The 19,177-nt window shown below is 44.7% G+C and overlaps 1 protein-coding gene across 1 annotated transcript in view; it reads right to left on the bottom strand.

Moving 5' to 3' along the window:
• SESTD1 (SEC14 and spectrin domain containing 1) overlaps nucleotides 1-5,409 on the bottom strand; it is a 35,941-nt gene extending 30,532 nt beyond the window's left edge. Inside the window, exons 1-2 of the mRNA XM_061563348.1 lie at nucleotides 5,248-5,409; nucleotides 2,795-2,890 (exon numbers count right to left, since the gene is read on the bottom strand). Coding sequence (XP_061419332.1) covers nucleotides 2,795-2,879 — 85 coding nt within the window. The 5' untranslated portion in view covers nucleotides 2,880-2,890; nucleotides 5,248-5,409. The remainder of the gene's footprint in view (nucleotides 1-2,794; nucleotides 2,891-5,247) is intronic.
• Between the last annotated feature and the right edge of the window lie 13,768 nt (nucleotides 5,410-19,177).

Here is a 19,177-nt window from a genome sequence, read left to right as displayed (position 1 = left end):
TGTGCACCCCATTTTGCCTAAAGAATTCATGTAAAATGAAATGTAAATGATATATTCATCAAAAGGGATCATTTATAATCCACGCCAGAGGTGGTCTAGCTGTTTTAAGATTTTTTGGATAAAATTATTGCATCGAACTGATATACAATATTTATCGTAAAAATGTTCACTGGTTATCCTTTGGAAAAGCCTTTTCCCATTATAGGAATGTGGAATTTTCAACTCTGACTCAGGGCCTCCAATAGAGATGAGCGGTACTCCACACTAAATTAGCAGTAAATGGACTCGCTGCGTAGTACTGTAACACCTCTGACCAAATCACCCAGAATGTGCCCGACCTCATCATATCTTGGATGGGAGGCATCGCAAAGCCAGGATAGTGCTTGGAAGGGTGTCTCACCATGCACAGCAGCACGTTATATGGTGCAGCACTGTGTGTATGTAGCGCAGCAGAGCACGGGGCAGCCAAATCCATTCACGTTCTGCAAGTCTACACCAACCCAGCACTGACCATCGTGGTGAAGTATGGATAAAAAGACCCTCATCCCGTGGAGAGGCCCGTCATCTCGAAGTGGATTGACAAAAGGGCCGCATATATGCAATCACAGTGCACAAAAGTGCAGGGCGACTGCATACGTTAGGACCATAATTGGTTCCACCTCTTACAATAGACACCTTGTTTGAAAGGGGCCACTCAATGTGTAAACACAGGTGTGAGTCAGCGACTGCAAATTCAAATTATCCAAAGACAAATGGGTAATGCTGTGGGCAAGCTACGAGTGAGTGTATGGGGGTTGTTACCAACTCTAGGGGTGGGAAGCACTATTTAAGTTCCTGGTGTTCATTGAGTTATTACTCATGTCACCGATAAAGTTTGTTTGGATTTCCCCCCCCCCCACCAAACTCCCACCCCCCCTCCACCAAAGTTTGTTTTAATGGTTTTATTTTTGTTTCGGCCAACAGTGCATTTAAGTGGCTAGACTGTGCCACGCGATATGCCCGACTTGAGTTTTGTGGTTGATGATACATGAACAAGTCATGATTACGGCAACAAAAACCGTGTGAACTTTGTGAAAGCCTTCTTTGGTGAGAATTTGGGGTGTTTTTTTTTCTCTCCAGTGCAAATTAATGTACAAAACACATCTACATTGTACACTTAACTGTTGAAAAATACACACGTATGGCGTTTGTCAATCCACTGCGAGACGAGAGACCCCCCCCCCTCCCACACTATGCAGGTTGTGGAAGTTATTTAACCATACTTCACCATGCTGGTGAGTGTGGGTTGGTATACCAGAATACACAGCCTAGGTGTGCATCTACAAGAGCTGTTTTTGTGTTTTGTTGTTTCGTTTCCATTTCATGACCTATGAACAAATTCACAGTAGCCCTTTTCTTTACGATGCAAAAGAGTGTTTCAACAATGCAATATTGATACGTTTACCATTTCCTGCATATATAATGCTTTCTAGCGGGGCTATAGCATTTGAACATTGTTGTGAAAACAGATGTGGGTTTCATGAGCCACAGTCTCAACCGCAACTCAAAATTGCATTCTAAAGTTGTGGCGTTCAAACAGTGAAATAATAGACGCGTTATGGAATTCTCAAATGCTGAGAAGCCAGAGGGGTCAGGGGTCAGGTTGTTTGGATGAAACTCAAGTATTCTGGCTTCAGCCTAATTCTCCCTCTGGCTAACCCCCACTCCCAGCTGCTTGGCAATGAACACACAGTGCCCCCCCCCCCCTGCACCATCCACCCCAAATCACATTCACCTAATCCGATTCCACAATCTGCCCATTTCTAGAATCCATCTCGTCACTGGCTGAAAGCTTAATAGTAACAATGACATTCCTTGCTTAGGCCCGCAGCTCTGTTTCAACTTATTGGGGCGTTTATCCTGGCTACATTGCCAGTTCATTCCAGTTCTGGTGAAGTATTAATGTATTTCGAAGCACAAGCACATCTTTGCATTTGAACATTCGTCCCGTAAAAAAAGCTGAGGCAGTGTTTTTTTTTTCTTTCCACCCGGCTCATCCATTGAGAAGCAGGGTCAAACTCAGCAATCTGAAGGTCATGGGACTCCCCCGGTGACCGATCAGTAAAGAAACACGATTTGTGTCACGTCAAAGCAGGGTAAAAAATATATGACAAGCACAAACATGCGGAGAAATTGGGATGAACTGGGATGAACCGGAGACTGTAAACAATACATTGCTTTGGACATGCTGCCCTCAAAAGTGTCCCACAAATACCAACAATTAACCAAACAAACCCAATGCACCCACTCAGGAGCTACAAGCTCTTAAATGGCACGAAAGCAGTAGCTTAGTGGGTGGTTAGTTGGAAGAATGTAGGTTTAAACGATCATTCAAGTAAAATAGAACTGGTAAATACACATGAATGACAGAATACGAATGCATTTCAACACTTCATACATTCATATTGTATTTTATAGCCAGAATCAGAATCTTTATTCATCCTAGGAGAAATCCAAATCAAATATCAAAATGTTTCCCACGTATCATCGTTTTAACTTTAGTCTATTTATTATATGCTGCTTAACTCCCATATTAATTAAATGCTTTAATACGTTTCATTGCATATATAACATATATCCACATACATTAAATAAAACAAAAGCTGCTGAAATTCTGTATAATAGAGACCTCGTCGAGTCTCAATACATTTTTAAAGAGGGTCCTGCATTGGGATGTATGGCCGCTTTCCTCTTTAACGTGTTTGTAACAAAACCACAACAGAATACACAACAACAAGAAGGCGCCAGAAATTACCCGACAGAAATGCCAACTTCTTCTTCAATATTTCCAACAGCATTGCTTCTTCTATATTTGACACAAACTTCTGCGGAGTGCCCATGTTTTTGTCCTCTGCGAGAAGGAAAAACATAACAATGAACATTACATCAAGTGTGACACGGCATGGGTGTGGCTCTTATGATTATTATTGATAGTATTACAATGCAGAGCAACAGTGTGTACACGTGCTGCCATATGTCAAACCACTGGCAGATGAGGGGCCTCTCCACGCCTGTAGATTGATGAGAGTGAGGAGAATAGAATGTGAGAGCATAGAAGTAGAGGACAACAATGAATTATGCTGTGCTGCCCATAACATAGACCCGCAGTGTATAACGCTCGTGATGCAAGGTGGTCGCCCATCCTGACCCAAACATGCTGAGCTAGATCTGACGAAATCGGAGGTATTCTGGGAGATTTAGTCATAGGCACTATTAAGCACTAATCATAAACGTACTATTGACTATTTTCACCATACGTCTGCGTTTACCCGTTAAAAATAGTTTAATCACTTGTGCAATGCAGTACGAAAAGTACGGTGGCATAATCACGCCCAACTCTGAAACAGTAAAATAAAATAAAAACAATTCTAAGGATGTGAACTCAAGGTTACCATTCCCAAACATCGGCATTGTTTCAGACATAACAATACATAACGAAGCGCATTTTGTAATGGCCCCTTTTAACTAAATGTAAGCAAATCTCACGAACTCCCCTGAGAATATCCCACGAAAACACCAAGTTTGTAAGCGCATGTGAAGTGTCATTGTGAAACACTTCACTTATAACGTGTACAGCTCCAATGATGAATGTCTTCCCATGTGGTACAGGGTCTATGGGGTGACTGGACCATGCTTCACTACACTGGTCAGTGTGGGTTGAAGTTGGGGAGCATAGGAGGTACAATACAGCAATGCATTTTGCTGGACTCTTTGCTGAAAATTGCAGGGGCCTGCTCTATGAATTGTGGTTGCTGCTTCTCAATCATCACCATCCCGGCTCAACTCTGCTTCAGCTTCTGAGTTCTGATTCAGACTAGCCGCATTCCAGGTGATATGGTCAAGGGCAGTAGTAAAAACAAATCATATTAAACAGCAACGCATTCCAGAAAGCGGTAATGGTATATTCAAGTGTGGATATTGGACATGAGCAAAATAACAAGGCAATAACAACACACACACACAGATGTGGTTGCAATCAGATTATCACATGGTAAATTGCACACATAGTCGTATTTTACAAAGTGCGAGGAAGCGGAAACTTGCCACAAATATAGTCGAGTATTTGGTAAGGAATAGAACGTTTCTAAGAACCAATTACAGTGTTGTCTCATGTGTGCTACAAACAATTCAGTTCTTCCGGAGGATGACTGGTTGAGAGAGGTCTCATTCCCCGTTAGGAAATGTTTCACGTCTCACGCTTAACACACTTACACACTTGGATACAATCCCTTTGGGTAATCAGTAGACAAAGTAATTCGCTTCCTAAATCCGATCGGAAGCCGGCAAAGTCAGCATCCAGCAAGCACATTGATAAGCAACGCATGCTTTTGCCTAAACACCTCAGAAAACTGAATTTCGGTCACAATCGACTTCAATCACCTTTCGCTTGGGTCGCGGCAGTTCTCGTTTTAAGAACGGCCCCTTTACAACAACAAACAAATACACTCACGACCACATCCAGCAAACAACAAAAACCACCCTAATCACAGCCAGGCCCGGCAGCGTCCAATTACTCGTGAAACGTGTTACAGACGGCACAACACAACAGGGCACACACATTGATAGCGGCGCCGTGGATAAATAAATATAAGCAACAACGGCGTTTACATCAACAATATCGCGAATATAAAAGGACACGTACACAACAAGGGTGACAACAATGTAAGTGTTCATTTTTGACACTCGATGGCGTTCGCAAATCAATAAACGCAAATCGACAACCGCGCATTCACCTAAACAAAAACCCACCCCGAATCACGGGCAGACAACTGTCGCTTATTATAACTTCACGTGATTATAACTCGAAGGGTTTACAGACCGACAAGCTTACACAACATCCATAAGCGCCGTTTACAAAACACGTACGCGTGTAGCTCAACGCAAATAACGTATGTTTTGTTACAGAGAAAAAAAAACCACTTCGGGGGACGGGGGCGTGCGGCCTGATCCCTCTCTGCGGGGAAACCCCCACCGAACCCCGGCCGCCCTTACTAGTCTACACCGCTTCGCACTGCACCTACGGGATCCCGCGCTAGGCCCTCGCCGCCACCTATTGTCAAATCTCGCGTTTCTGTGCAGCGGCAGCTTCTTTCTAAAATTCTTACCACAACAACAACAACAAACACCCCAACGACCGCAGCCGAACGAAGCGAAAATTATTTAACAAAAAAAAACACCGACCGAATCTCTCTGTCTCTCTCATCTTACCTGTCCGCGCGCGCGTGTGTTTTTTAAATCTTTTAGGGTGAAGCGGTGTTTTGTGTCTTGTCGACGGCGTTGCTTGCTTGCTTGCTGCTGGAGGTTGCTTGCTGCTGGAGGTTGCAGCAGGCAGCAGCGTTGTGCGATAGGCAGAGCACAGTTATTTTCGGAGCGAGGGGGGGAGGCGTTTGGCCTTCCCCAGTTGCCTTAAGTACGTGGGGGCGGCGGGTGGGAGGGGCTGGTTGCTCTTAAGGATGATCGAGGAGAAAAAACACCACTTAATTAATCATATATTTACATCGCGTAAATATATGAATGTCCATAATACAGGATTTTTGGGTTAGATTGCTTAAATACATAAATGTCCATAATACAGGGGTTTTTTGGGGTTAGATTGCAAAAATATATAAATATCCATAATACAGGTGTTTTGGGTTAGATCACGTAAACAAAAACATATCCATAATACAGGGTTTTCTGGGATATATCGCTTAAATATATAAATGTCCATAATACAGGGTTTTTTTGGGTTACATCACGTAAATATATTAAAGTGTCGTTAAACCCGCCAACACCTGACACAGCCAATGAGTAAGGTTTGACACGTAAACAGAACGTGGCCAATTCCTCACTAGTACAGCACACCGGTGTGTTGGAGAACAAAGCCACAAACATTTACAATCTGAGTCCAACATTTCGCCAGTAATTACAACTAGCTTCATCAGGCGGCAGCCAGATTCACGTTGAAGTGATACCATTTGAAGCAGCAACACAAAGCATCCTTAAGAGTATTTAAATATTCATCTTTTTGGTTCTTTCGGTAAAGTCACGTAGAAGGGAAATAATAAAATAATAATAAATAAACATAATAAAATGTTTTTATTTGTATTATTTTATATGAATCCCTGCAGTCACGAAAGCTTTAAATCGATATTTAAAAATTGGCAATGGAGCTGGTTCATAAATTAAGAAATCTTTTGACCAGAATCTTTATTTTAGACTGGAGGAATCCGATGAGCTGTGAAGCTCTTTCTTTGACAGACGTCCTATTTTTGCATTTGTAAAAATAACGTAACGCTTCTCTCCTTTTTAACTGAGAAACTAAACGGGGTGCGGTGTTGTTGATGTTCACACCACCACTGGACGCACAACCCAGAGGTCGTCGCTTCCATTCACACACCTACCGGATTATAAGACGCACCCAATGTTTGTTTTAATATACAGGGGATGGGGTGGGGGGATGCTGTACCCTGGGAATGTCTCAACTTATGTATATGTATTTGTTATATTAAATACATGTCATTTAATGCTAAACACAGCCTCAAGAGTTTTTAAATATTGGCAACGGGGTACAAAGCTTGGGCTGGATCCCAAAGAAGCTCATCATTTCTAATCAAGTTGTACACTTTAGTGATTTAATATGAAACGGGAAAAGCATCCTTAAGAGTTAGCACCATATGGTCACAATACTTGCAAAAGGGGCTCTATGCCAGAAGTGGTTATTAAGGAGTTTTTTTTTTACATTGGCCTGCGTTCGGCAGTGGATTGATTGTAGCTAATTGTGACGAAGGGCGAGGCCTTAAGGAGGATTCAGTTCAACAAACATAATTGATTCTATACCTAATTCATTGAATGCAATAAGAAAATAATTCATAAGAGCATTTAAACTGTTGCAATGGAGTGTAAGGGGTTTACTCAGAAAGAATCTGGTATAATCTATCATCCTGTTTACTTCATTGATTGAACATTCAACTATGAGCAGGAAGCATCCTTAAAAGTAAGCGCCATATGGTGAAAAACTATTTCATGTACTGTATTGGCAAATGTGGCACACTATTTAAACTGGCTCTTAAAGAGGTACTTTCAAAGTTATAAATTATCGTTAATATTTTTAAACAAATATTAGCACGTACCTTTTACATAAGATTCGCAGCCTTATGTGTTGACTTCATGCCCAAACGTCGAGGCTAATTCAAGGTTTTTTTACTGATTGAATATGCAAAATTTTACTTAGCGGCATATATCTCCTTAAGAGCCATTGGTTTAATATTGAAATGTTGCAAGTGGGTCACTTGGGTTTATACAGCTGTAAAAGAGGCTTTAGCTAAGAGTATTGAATGTCTTTATTAACGGTCAACGGAGTCCTCTTTAAGAGTTAGGGGAAATGCCATTCCCAAAAATGATGGACATATGTGGATAGGACAATTATATATTTCATTTGCTGGAAGACAGCAAAATAAACAGTGCTAACTAGTCGCCCTATCCCTTCGGTGGAAAAGTAAATGTTTTAGTGACTAAAGAAAGTATTGCTTGCCTCCGAGTGCTGTGTGCTGACAATAACGTACAGCAGTTGAGGCTGCAGTTGATGAAAGCTGGGATTTTAATTCCATGTGAGGTCTCTTTTGGAGTTCAGGGTGCCCGTCTTGCTGTGGTGGGATTTACCCAGCCGTACTTTTTTCTGCAACATTCCAGTCGCCGCCTGCGATGCCGTAATTCTGTTGCAAGAGTTTAGTGATGTGTTGTCAGCAAGTGGGAGTTGACCTGATCGTGGGGTTTGTGAACATTCGGGATGTATCGGCCCATGAGATCTGAGCGTTGGGAGAGGCGCATGAACCTGACATTCATGTGCACTAGAATTGCCACCCCTCCACCATTGGAGGCTTTGTGCGTGGAGTGGAAAACCCCAATGCCGCCCACGTTTCAGATGGGAGAGATGGGTCACCTGAAATAACCTGTAGAGAGTCAGTCCCTCCTCCCTCTGTCTCTTGACCGGGTGATTGAGGCCGTTCGCATTCAGGGAAGTAATGTTGAGTTTGTTGGGGGTAGGGATGGAATGAGCGGCTGGAAGGGACGTGAGCCTCTGCCTTCAAGATGAGCCCCTGTTATTTTGGCGGCAGGGAGTTTTACATCTTCGTCGGACGGGGGGGTCTGAGGTGCAGGGATTACGAGACAGTGGAGGGTAGGGGGAGGGTAGTGCTGATGAAAGCCAGCATGTATACTTTCATCCGCGGTTGTCTTGAAGCTGGAAGCTGAGTTTGACTTATCCATTATTATTATTAAGCATCAAGGCACAAACGAGAGTTTTAATACAATAGCGCCCAGGTGCGTAAAGCCGGAATAGCTGGCTGAGATTACCGCTCATCTCACGATTCTGTCCTTTAAAAGCAGTACCCCACCCCACCCACGCACCTTCGATTAACACGGCTGGCTACGTACGGTGCAAAGGAAGTTCAACGTACGTACGTCATCAAACTAGGAGCCAAACGTCGATTTTCCCAGCACGAGGGAGGGAGGGGCGAGAATCAATCCGGCCGAGCTGACGATTCCGTGCCCCCAGTCCCGAGAGCACGACGAATCGAGGCGACCGACCCGGGCCTCGTGTTTTTTTTTTGGGGGGGGGGGCGCTTCGACGTCACAGTGTAAAATGTGAAATTTCTGGTTTAACGCGTAGGCCTTCGCGACCAATATTATTCACTATTTTGGAAGTGGCCCAGAAGCTTGCCATAACGTAAGGGACAATGGTCACTTACAGCCAACGTCAGTTGACCGTGGACAATTAGACCCAAGCCGAAACATAACATTAAAAATAATGTTTAAAAAAATATATATTTTTATGATATAATATAGTATTGTCATAGTATGACATAAGTATAGAACGTTTGCAGTCGATACCACATTGGGAAGTGGGTTAAAATTGAGTTACAAGATTTGAGGATACAACAACAACGACAACAACAACAGACAGAGTGAGTTAAATAAAAGCGTGTAAAAAAAACGCGCTCATTTGTTGCAGCTCTCGTACCCGGTTCGATCGAATCGAATCGGCGACCCCATGTCCAGTCTGCTGACCGTTTCACCAGGGAGGCAGCCCTTTGCCCACTGCTGACACACGCGACGCAGCTCATAAGGCAGTCAACTGGTTCGTACACAAAGAGCTGTTTATTCATTTGACACTGGGTGTCTTTGTCAAAGCTCTGCACGATAACACACGCGGTGCTGATAATGAGAGGGGTGCGGTGGACGTAGGCTATAGATTTGCACAAAAGGGTATTGTGAAAATAGGGAAAGCACAACAGGCTATATCTACCTTCTCCCGCCGAGTGTTACGATGTTACAATATAATGTGCATTTGCACAGCATTTAAAAATAAGGCGGCCGCATCTCAAGACCCAGTACTGAAAGAGTGTGAATATTTGTTTTATAGAGAGAGAGTCAGTTAGTCATATCCAGGTCTTAAATCAGGGGTTGAACGTACGTATGTTGAACTTCTTTCGCACCGTACGTAGCCAACCGTGCTAATCGGAGGTGCAGTGTTGAGTCTGTGGGCAGTGTTAGGCTATTGGCAGTGTGTTTGTTGAACTTCTTTCGCACCGTACGTAGACAATCGTGCTAATCGGAGGTGCAGTGTTGAGTCTGTGGGCAGTGTTAGGCTATTGGCAGTGTTTTTGTTGAACTTCTGTCGCACCATACGTAGCCAACCGTGCTAATCGGAGGTGCGAACAGGCGCAGGGAGTGGACACCGCGGACGACTCGGGGAAGGGCGAGCCTCAGACGATGGGAGCAGCAGAGGGGAATGAGCGATGAGCATTGATCGACGACAATCTTCATTCGGTGGTTCTGAGTCATCGGTGGAAATTCCACATTTCGATGGTAGAGTCGGTAGACCCACTGCTGATCGCCCTGAACCAAGCACAGTTTTGCATATTACCGACCAGTGAGATGATGGTTCTCTTGGATGGATGGAGACGTGGATGATGCTGTATTGTGTACAGATGGCTTGTGTATTGATGATGGATAGATGATAAGGATGATGGATTGTGTAAAGATGAATAATGATGTGGGCAGATGTATTTATGGCTAAGGGCAGCTAAATGAGTATGTGGATGCATAGATGGATGATGATATATATTGATTGAAAGGACTATGGATGATGATAGAGTGTGTATGATGATGATGATAGCGATGATGACAAATTGTGCATAGTTTCATCATGATAATCATGGCAATCGTCATGCATCTACCACATTCGATTAGCACCCCCAATTAGCACGAATGGCTACGTACGGTGCGGAAGAAGTTCTACATGCATAACAATGACTCTGGCCAGCACGTAAACTCTTAAACTATCGCATGTTCGGAGTAAACGTTCGCCAAAGCGAACGGACCCGTACAGTACATTCAACTTTACTTTTTTTTTGCCGCACTGATCCAGCCCAACGCGTAACTGGAAGCGTCAACATGAAACAACACCGCAAAAGGAATGCGGGGAATTACACCCAAAAAAAAACCCCCGCCGTTATATTGTTATTGCACCACCCAGTGAGTACAGGGCACCCAATAAAATGACAGCAGCACTGCCCCAGTGACTACTGAAGCCACCCCTCTCCATCTCAAGAGCCATAAAGTAGCTGTAGGAAGTCTCCACCTAGTTCGGTTTGATACCACAACATCACAGGGGCACTCGGGTTTCATCGACGAGAAGGAGTCACAAACACACAACTTTTGATACTGGTAGGAACCTCCTGGTTACACCAGCCCACAGGGGATTATTGTGTCCGTCCGTCCGTCGTGCAGGGAGAGGCTGGGTGGGGAGGTGTGGGGAGAGGCTGGGTGGGGAGGGTGGGGAGGGGCTGGGTGGGGCTGGGTTGGGAGGGGAAGGTGGGGAAGGGCTGGGTGGGGAGGGTGGGGAGGGGCTGTGTGGGGAGGGTGGGGCTGGGTGGGGGGTGGGAGGGGTGGGCTGGGTGGGGAGGGGCTGGTCACCCCGTGGTGTCCTTATAAAACTCAACGTTTAACCTACTCACGCCGGCTTGTGCCCGCCCTCACAGTCGGGCATATTTGCGGAATACACCACGCCGCCGTTGACCCTGGCCATTGACCGAGCAACACAACGTTCCTACCAGCTCCCTCCGCAGGAATGTGTTAGTGGCAAAAGGTATCCCATTTTGTAGCTGCTCACCCCGAGCTATAAATGCTCTAATAGTGTCATTGTCCTTGTACTGTTCGCCTTGTTGGCGTTGTTCTCTGGTGTGACTAGGCCCTAATGAAGAAAGCTCTCTCTGGTGTAGGCCAATCAGGTTCAAAGACAATGCCCATCTATGATCAGAGCATTTTTGTTTGCATGTTCACCACAAGTACCGTCTGGGGTTAATGCGAACTTGATTCCTTGCAAGAAGGTTTCTATTTGGTGTTTGAACATCTTAATACCTCCTGTTATATTGCCAGAAAGTGTCAAATCTATTCTTACACAACTGTTGAGCCGATGTTAAATCGCGTTTGCGGTGAGGCACTTGATGTGACATTTATTTGGCTGCCAATGCAAGCACCCCCCCCCCTTACTCCCCGAGTTTAAGTCAAGTCGTGGCCTTGCTGGGAATGTTCGAACCAATTCATCGCGTGGAGCTTTTGTTATTATTATTGATTGATTTTTCAACAAAGTTTTGCAAGCGCGAATTAATTATCTGTCCGTCTATCTGTCTGTAGCAAGCGTCTCGCTTTAAAACCCTCGTGAATATGACCCAATATAAACAATATTTTGATTGTAAAGTTGGCTTTGCTGTTAGGGACTACGCTTCTAGAAAACCGGCCACATTTATCGAAGAGATGCACAAACTTGGCCGATAAAAAAAAGCCAGTGCGAAAAGTGCTCGCCTTGTTATCCAGAGGCGACCATGTCACGTACCAATTTGCCTGCTTCTCATCTCCTCCCAACGCGGTCGTTTGCGCGTGACGGCACAAAAACGAGAGAATCCACGCACGCGCGAAAATGTATTCGTTTTGTTATGCGTGATTTTATTTTTTTATTACACGCTTTCTATTAACTCACTTTGTCTGTCGTTGTTGTCATTGTCGTTGTATCCTCAAATCTTGTAACTCGGTTTTTACCCACTACCCAATGTGGTATCGACTACACACTTGGTATACTTAGGTCATACTGATGACAATACTATATTCTAACATAAAAACAAAAACTAAACAATCTTTTTTATATGTTATGTTTCGGCTTGGGTCTAATTGTCCACGTTCAACTTGACGTTGGCTGTAATTGTCCCTTACGTTATGGCAAGCTTCGGGGCCACTACCTGGAGTTGTGGAGTTCTTCCATGACTAGTACGGTACATTTCAATCAAGCGTGTTTTTCAAAAAGTTTTTTTAAATATTACTTATTTTTACAACAACAAAAAAAGTGGCAGCGGAGAGATTTGGTGGAGAAAGAGAACACTCGTGTGAACATGCGCTGAGCCGAATCGTTACGCACCGAAGGCACCGTGCAAGAGTTGTGACGCTTCACAAAATATTCCCGTATCGATCGTGCTCTCGCCGTTATTCGCTCAAAGCCGTCCACATCCATGTATTGTAAAACTGAATACACCCAACCCACCCACTCAACATCTCCCATAAGCTGGGCCATTCTTTCACTCTGTCAAAGCAAAGCGCCTTTTTATTGGTGCCGTTTTGTTTTACTTCAGCAGGAAAGGCCTCGCTGAGCTATGTAGTAGCCTCTTTTTAGAATCGACCTGGCCACAAAGGATAGCTCAAGGAAGCGGCTTATCAGTTGCAAATGTATAGCAGCACTCCAAATACTCTAAACGCGTGCTTTCTACATGGTGGAGGGGGGGGGGGACCTTGGAGGACCCGAAGAAAAATCCCCGCGACCACGGGGAGAGTCAACATGCAAACTCCAAAAAACAGTATACAGGCGTCGTCAGGTATCGAACCCACGACCTCCTGCATACCAGGCGAGGTAGTTAACATCTCGCCACCTAAACGTATGCAGATGAAAGGGGCGCGCGGGGGGTGCGGGTTCGGGACATTTGGAGAGACCGTTTAAATGGTTTCCCTGCCAGCGGGCATGGCTCTCAACAAAATGCATTATGTGGATTTATTTAGTTATTTAAAACAAAAAACTCGACGCTTGCACTAAAGGAACAAGAGACACCACTGTTGTCTTCCGACTTCAACAAGGTGCAACGAAATGGCACAGATACACAGTTTCCCCCGTTTTCGCATTTGGCGTTGCGATTTGCACAAAGGCAGCTTTACACTTCATGCCGCGCACTAAGTCCTCTTTCTCTCTCACGCACACAGAAGGAGGTAAGCCTTTTAACGAATACTTGGAAGCATTTCTCTTTGTGAATCAAAGTTCTTTTTCGCGTGGAAAATATTTCAGGAATCGGTATTTCCCTCTAACCCCACACTCCCTTTTAGTCAAGCTTGCCAAGAAACAAATAGGCAGCAATCCTTGAACACACACGTCCCTGTTTATTAAACGCTGCCATTTAATAGGTTTTTTTTGTTATTGATAACAACGTTGAGCCCTCAATGTTAACGTGCCATTTTATTGAGGAACTGCCGCCCGTGTGTTGTCTTGGTGTGGTTTGGTGCCGTTTTTTGTTGTTGTTTTTGCTGCCTTGCCCAATATTGATAAATGGGACTTCTATAATAAAATTATCTTCATCTTCTTGGTTCTTTCGGTAAAGTCATGTAGAATGAAAATAATAAAATAATAAAAAGAAGACGTTTTATTTATTTTATTATTTCCATTCTACGTGACTTTACCGAAATAACCAAGAAGATGAATCCCTGCAGTCACGAAAGCTTTAAATCGAAATAAAATTATGTTTTATTTATTATTATAACAAGCGACCGGCTTGCTTTCCATTGTGTCTATTTTACACTATCGTTTGTTTTGGTATCGTTTGCTGTTATAACTCACTAAATTCGCCCCGTACTGAGCATCTGTGAAAGAAAGAGCTTCATAGCTCATCGGATTCCTCCAGATGCTGATTCTGTTCAGCCACTGTTGGGGGGGGGGGGGGGGGATTGCTCGCTCTGCGACGCGTGGCCTCACGTTGTGCCCGCTTTGTCATTCGGCACGATGTCCGACGTTTCGCCCCACGTGCTGGGAACTTGTGCACGACTCGAAAACACGACGGCCAGCGGTCACACGGGTTACTTGACCATATACTTTACTCAACGCTGACCGGTGCAGGCTGAGCAAAGGAGCAACCAAGGACCAGGTGACATAAATAACTCGCCACCAACTAACGTTAACCGTGGCCGGGAATTTAATTCAGATTAAAGTAAACTAAACTTTTTTTATTCCACAAGGCTTTCTTTTTCAAAAGCGAGCCGTGGCCACAAATGGATAGCTCAACGAAGTGGCTTATCAACCAAATACTCTAAACGCGTGATGCTGATTCTAAATGTGTAAAGGGGAAAAATCGGAGGACCTGGAGAAAAATACACGCGACCGCCGGGAGAGAGACACATGCAAACTCCAAATATACAGCAGGCGTCAGGGTCGGGATCGAACCCATGAACCTCCTGCATACCAGGAGAGGTAGTTAACATTTCCTAGCCACCGTAGCGCCCCTACGAAAGAAACACATGCAAACTCCAAATATAAAGCAGGCGTCAGGGTCGGGATCGAACCCATGAACCTCCTGCATACCAGGAGAGGTAGTTAACATCTCCTAGCCAACGTAGCGCCCCTACGAAAGAAACACATGCAAACTCCAAATATACAGCAGGCGTCAGGGTCGGGATCGAACCCATGAAACTCCTGCATACCAGGCGAGGTAGTTAACATCTCCTAGCCACCGTGGCGCCCCTACGGCCACACCGCAGTGCCCTACCCAGTCCTCTGCTGTTCGCCACATCTCCGCCCACCCCCTCCCGCAGTAGTGCGTGGCGAAAGCTTGACAGAAGAAATGCCACCATTGGAACCTAATTTTCCAGTAAAATATATGATGATTGTTTTTTTACCCTTCTATCTGGCAACAAAACTGGCGTCATCTGGTCCAACACATGTGAGACTAGGCTCTAAGGAAAGCTGTCTCGGGTGTGGACCAATCAACTTCAAGGACAGTGCATATATTATCAGAGTTGTGTTTTTTGTTTGCATTATGGCTGCAAGTATTGTGGTCTATGCAAACATGACTCCTTGTAAAAAAAGGTGTCAGTTTTGTTTCCAGATAGAAGGGTACAAACCAATTATCAAAAGAAATGCCTTTTCATTGTTGGCCAAACGCGGAAAATTGACACTTGCATTCGATTCGATGAGTCGCAATGGAAACGAGAGCGGCAAGTTTCACCAACGTGAAGCTGTAAGGAAGGCACAAGCAGCTGGCAAACGATTGCGTCATGCGAACTGGTTGGTGCAAATGCACACATGCCAATCACATTTTCTCAAAACTAAATAAAACCGCGGCGTTAACAATGGAAAGCCACACCTTTCAGAGCAAGTATAACCCCCCCCCCCCACACACACACACTATGCACCGTTGCAATGGAAAGAAATCTCAATGCCCTACCAACAGTTACGTGCAGGTGAGTCAATATTGGTGCGTGGGGTAAGGTAATGGAGGTATCGTCAAGTGGCAACCCGGGTTACTCGAGGAGAAATTATCCCAAGGATAGGCAGTCTCGGAAAATGATTGTGATGCAATGCATGTGATAAAGTCGGTTACATCACCGCAATAAATAAGTAATATTTAAAAACTTTTTTTAAAAACACGCTTTAATGAAATGTACCGTATTAGTAATGGAAGAACTCCACGACTCCAGGAAGTTGCCCCGAGGCTTGCCGTAACGTAGTGGGGGGGGGGGGGCTGTGGTCAATTTACAGCCAACGTCAGTTTATCATGGACAATTAGACCCAAGCCGAAACATAACATATAACAATAATGTTTTAAAATATGTTTATTTTTTATGATAGAATATAGTATTGTCATCAGTATGACATAAGTATACCAAGTTTGCAGTCGATATCACATTGGGAAGTGGGTAAAACCCGAGTTACAAGATTTGAGAATACAACAACGACAACAACAACAGACAAGAGTGAGTTATTAAAACGCGTGTAATAATAAACAAATAGCATTGAATCCATCCGCATACGAGCCAATTGAGATTAAATGTTTCCCATGGTTTCAATGGTCAGCACACCGGGCTTGCAATCCAGAGGTCACCGGTTCTATCTCTCGGAGTGCCAATTGATTCAATGGGGGTGGGGGGGGTGCCGCTTGTCAAACGTCTGACAGCACAGTCGGTGAAGTGACGCGTGGGTGCTTCCACCTCTTGAACGGTGTCTGGGCAGCTTCAATGAGTGAGCCAAAGCACTCTGGATGGGTTAAATTTCGATTTAAAGCTTTCGTGACTGCAGGGATTCATCTTCTTGGTTCTTTCGGTAAAGTCACGTAGTCCCTTCTACGTGAATTTACGGAAAGAACCAAGAAGGTCTGGATGGGTTCTCAAGAGCTCCCCTCTCGTTGAGGCCCGTCTGCCAGCAGTGGTGTGTGCAAGACATTGCAGGGGGGGTTGCGCCTCTATCTTTGAATCACAGGGGCGGGGTGGGAGTGGGCCGTGTGCTTCATTAGGTATGGAGGCAAACTTGCATACTGCTCAAATACAATGTAAATATTTATCTTTTCCCCCTGTGATGAAACCTTTATTCAAACCTGCACACGTTTAAACGACGCTCTCACTCTGAGTGCAATGACAATCTGTGGCCCAACTGTTTTATTGCCGTGAGGACAGGAAGAGCATGGACACACTCTTACAGTCTCTGTGATGAAATATGCAGCAAAGCAATTTAGGTACTTCAATGTTCACAAACATCCGAGTCCCCAGCTAATTTACAACGACATCCGAGTATAACTACGGGTAACATTTATGTTTTCTTTACCATACAGCAATTATTTAGAAAATAAATAAATAAAAATCCACGCTTCTATCTCCACATATTACAGAGTCCATCAGCGCATTGGTTTCCACACCAATAATGATAAAAGTTTTGATTTAAAGCTTTCGTGACTGCAGGGATTCATATTCTTGGTTCTTTCGGTAAAGTCACTTAGAAGGGAAATAATAATGATAAAAGTGATCACAATCATGATGCTTAGCCCGATGTCAATCCACTGCTGGATGAAGGTGATCTAAGCGTGCTGTGTTGGCCCATGGGGGTTTGTTTGGCTGTTTGATCATACTTCACCAGGCTGATCCGTGCCTGGAATCTAAACTCAGTTTGCTTGAATAATATGGGACCTTTATTGGGCTGTCTGCCTTTTGGCGTCCTCTGGTCTAACACTGTTTGAGACGAGTCTCTAAAGAAAGCTGTCTCTGGAGTGGACCAATCAGTTTCAAAGGCAATGCATCATATACTGTCAGAGCGTGTCTTTTGTTTCCATGTTCACCACAAGTACTGTGTGGTTAATGCGGACAGGATTTCTTGCAATAAGTTTCTGTTTGGTGTTTTAACATCTTAACACCTTGACTTAAAGCTTTCGTGACTGCAGGAATTTATATTCTTTGGGTCTTTCGGTAAAGTCACGTAGGTAGGTTGACTTTACCGAAAGACCCTAAGAATATCTTAACACCTGTTTTATTTACTGCTATAATGAGCCAAACATGTCTGTGTGTCCCGCGCGTGACGTCACGCCACGTCGGCCAGCCCCCCTCATTAATAATCATGAGCAGGTGACGTCACTCCACGTCGGCCAGCCCCCCTCATTAATAATAATTAGCGGCTGACGTCACTCCACATGGGGGGGGGGGCGAGGCGCCTCCTCCCCCCTCCTCGACGTCAACTGACAACCCTCGCTACAAAGGCAGAAGCCTCACGTCACGTGATCTCCGTCACGCTGTTGAGACATCGAAGTAAAAAGGACGTCGTAATGAACAAGGGATGATAACCTTTAAATTAAATAAGTCTGTGTCACCACGCCCTTACAAATTGCACGCGAATTGATGCAATTAATATATCACGTCGCGGTCTGCTTTTCGCTTACAAGTTTCAGATTTACTGCAATACACCCGTCGTCCTTAGACGGGCTAAAGGCGAGTTGCAAATAAAAGGTAAAACCTATTCTGACATTCCTTTCCAGTTTGCTTTTTTTTGCGTGATACGCTAACCATCTGCTCAACCCCCGGACCAAGCACCATCGCGCAGTATTTATTTAGTCAAGAAAATCCTGGACCGGTGTGCAAAGACCCCAGTGTGTGGATGGACTAGTAAAATACCCGATTGTTACGTGGAGACACAGAACAGATATGTAGGTCTTCTTGGTTCTTTCGGTAAAGTCACGTAGAAGGGAAATAATAAAATAATAAAAATAAAACATAATAAAATAATTCTGTCGGGGAGACAGCGTCAGACTCTGTCTCCCCGACAGACCAGGTCTTCACCTGAAGACGGCTGCTTGCGTTGTGGCCGAAACGTCGTGAGAATTATTTTATTATGTTTATTTTTATTATTTTATTAATTCCCTTCTACGTGACTTTACCGAAAGAACCAAGAAGATGAATCCCTGCAGTCACGAAAGCTTTAAATCGAGATATGTAGGTGTTCATATAATTTTGTAAACTACATCTCCGCCACAACACATTACGAGCGTGTCTATTTTACTTCGCTTGCACACACGTTCAGCCGATCAAGAGTGAATGCGCTAAAAAAACAACTGATTTTCATTTCGGAAAAAAGTAAACATTTTTCACATGGTAAAGTTAAAGAGGTAAAGGTGCAGCCCTGCAATTGCCTGCTCACGCCGCTGCTGGCAGACGGAGCCTCTCCACCAGGAGCTATAGACAGACACGGTATGGGGTGATTAAGTGGACTCTTCTACGCAAGCCCAACATCACTGAAGAGCAGAGGTCGCAACCGGGTACCCGATACCCGTACCCTACCCGATACCCGGCTACCCGTACCCGGCCGGGTACGGGTACCCGGCCGGGTACGGGTAGCCGTTTGCGACCCTGGTGCGGCCGGGCACGGGTACGGGTAGGCCGTGAGTCACTGGTGAGTAGCCGTTTGTCACTCATTTTGGGTAGGGTACGGGTAGGGAACGGCTACCCGTACCCGGCCGGGTACGGATACGGGTACCCATTTGCGACCCTGGTGCGGCCGGGTACGGGTAAGGAATCAAAACCCGTTTGCGACCTC

The sequence above is a fragment of the Lethenteron reissneri genome, chromosome 31 (assembly GCF_015708825.2).
Source record: "Lethenteron reissneri isolate LAM-NWPU_2019-01 chromosome 31, ASM1570882v1, whole genome shotgun sequence".
Lineage (NCBI taxonomy): Eukaryota > Metazoa > Chordata > Hyperoartia > Petromyzontiformes > Petromyzontidae > Lethenteron > Lethenteron reissneri.
This window is presented reverse-complemented; position numbering and strand designations above follow the sequence as displayed.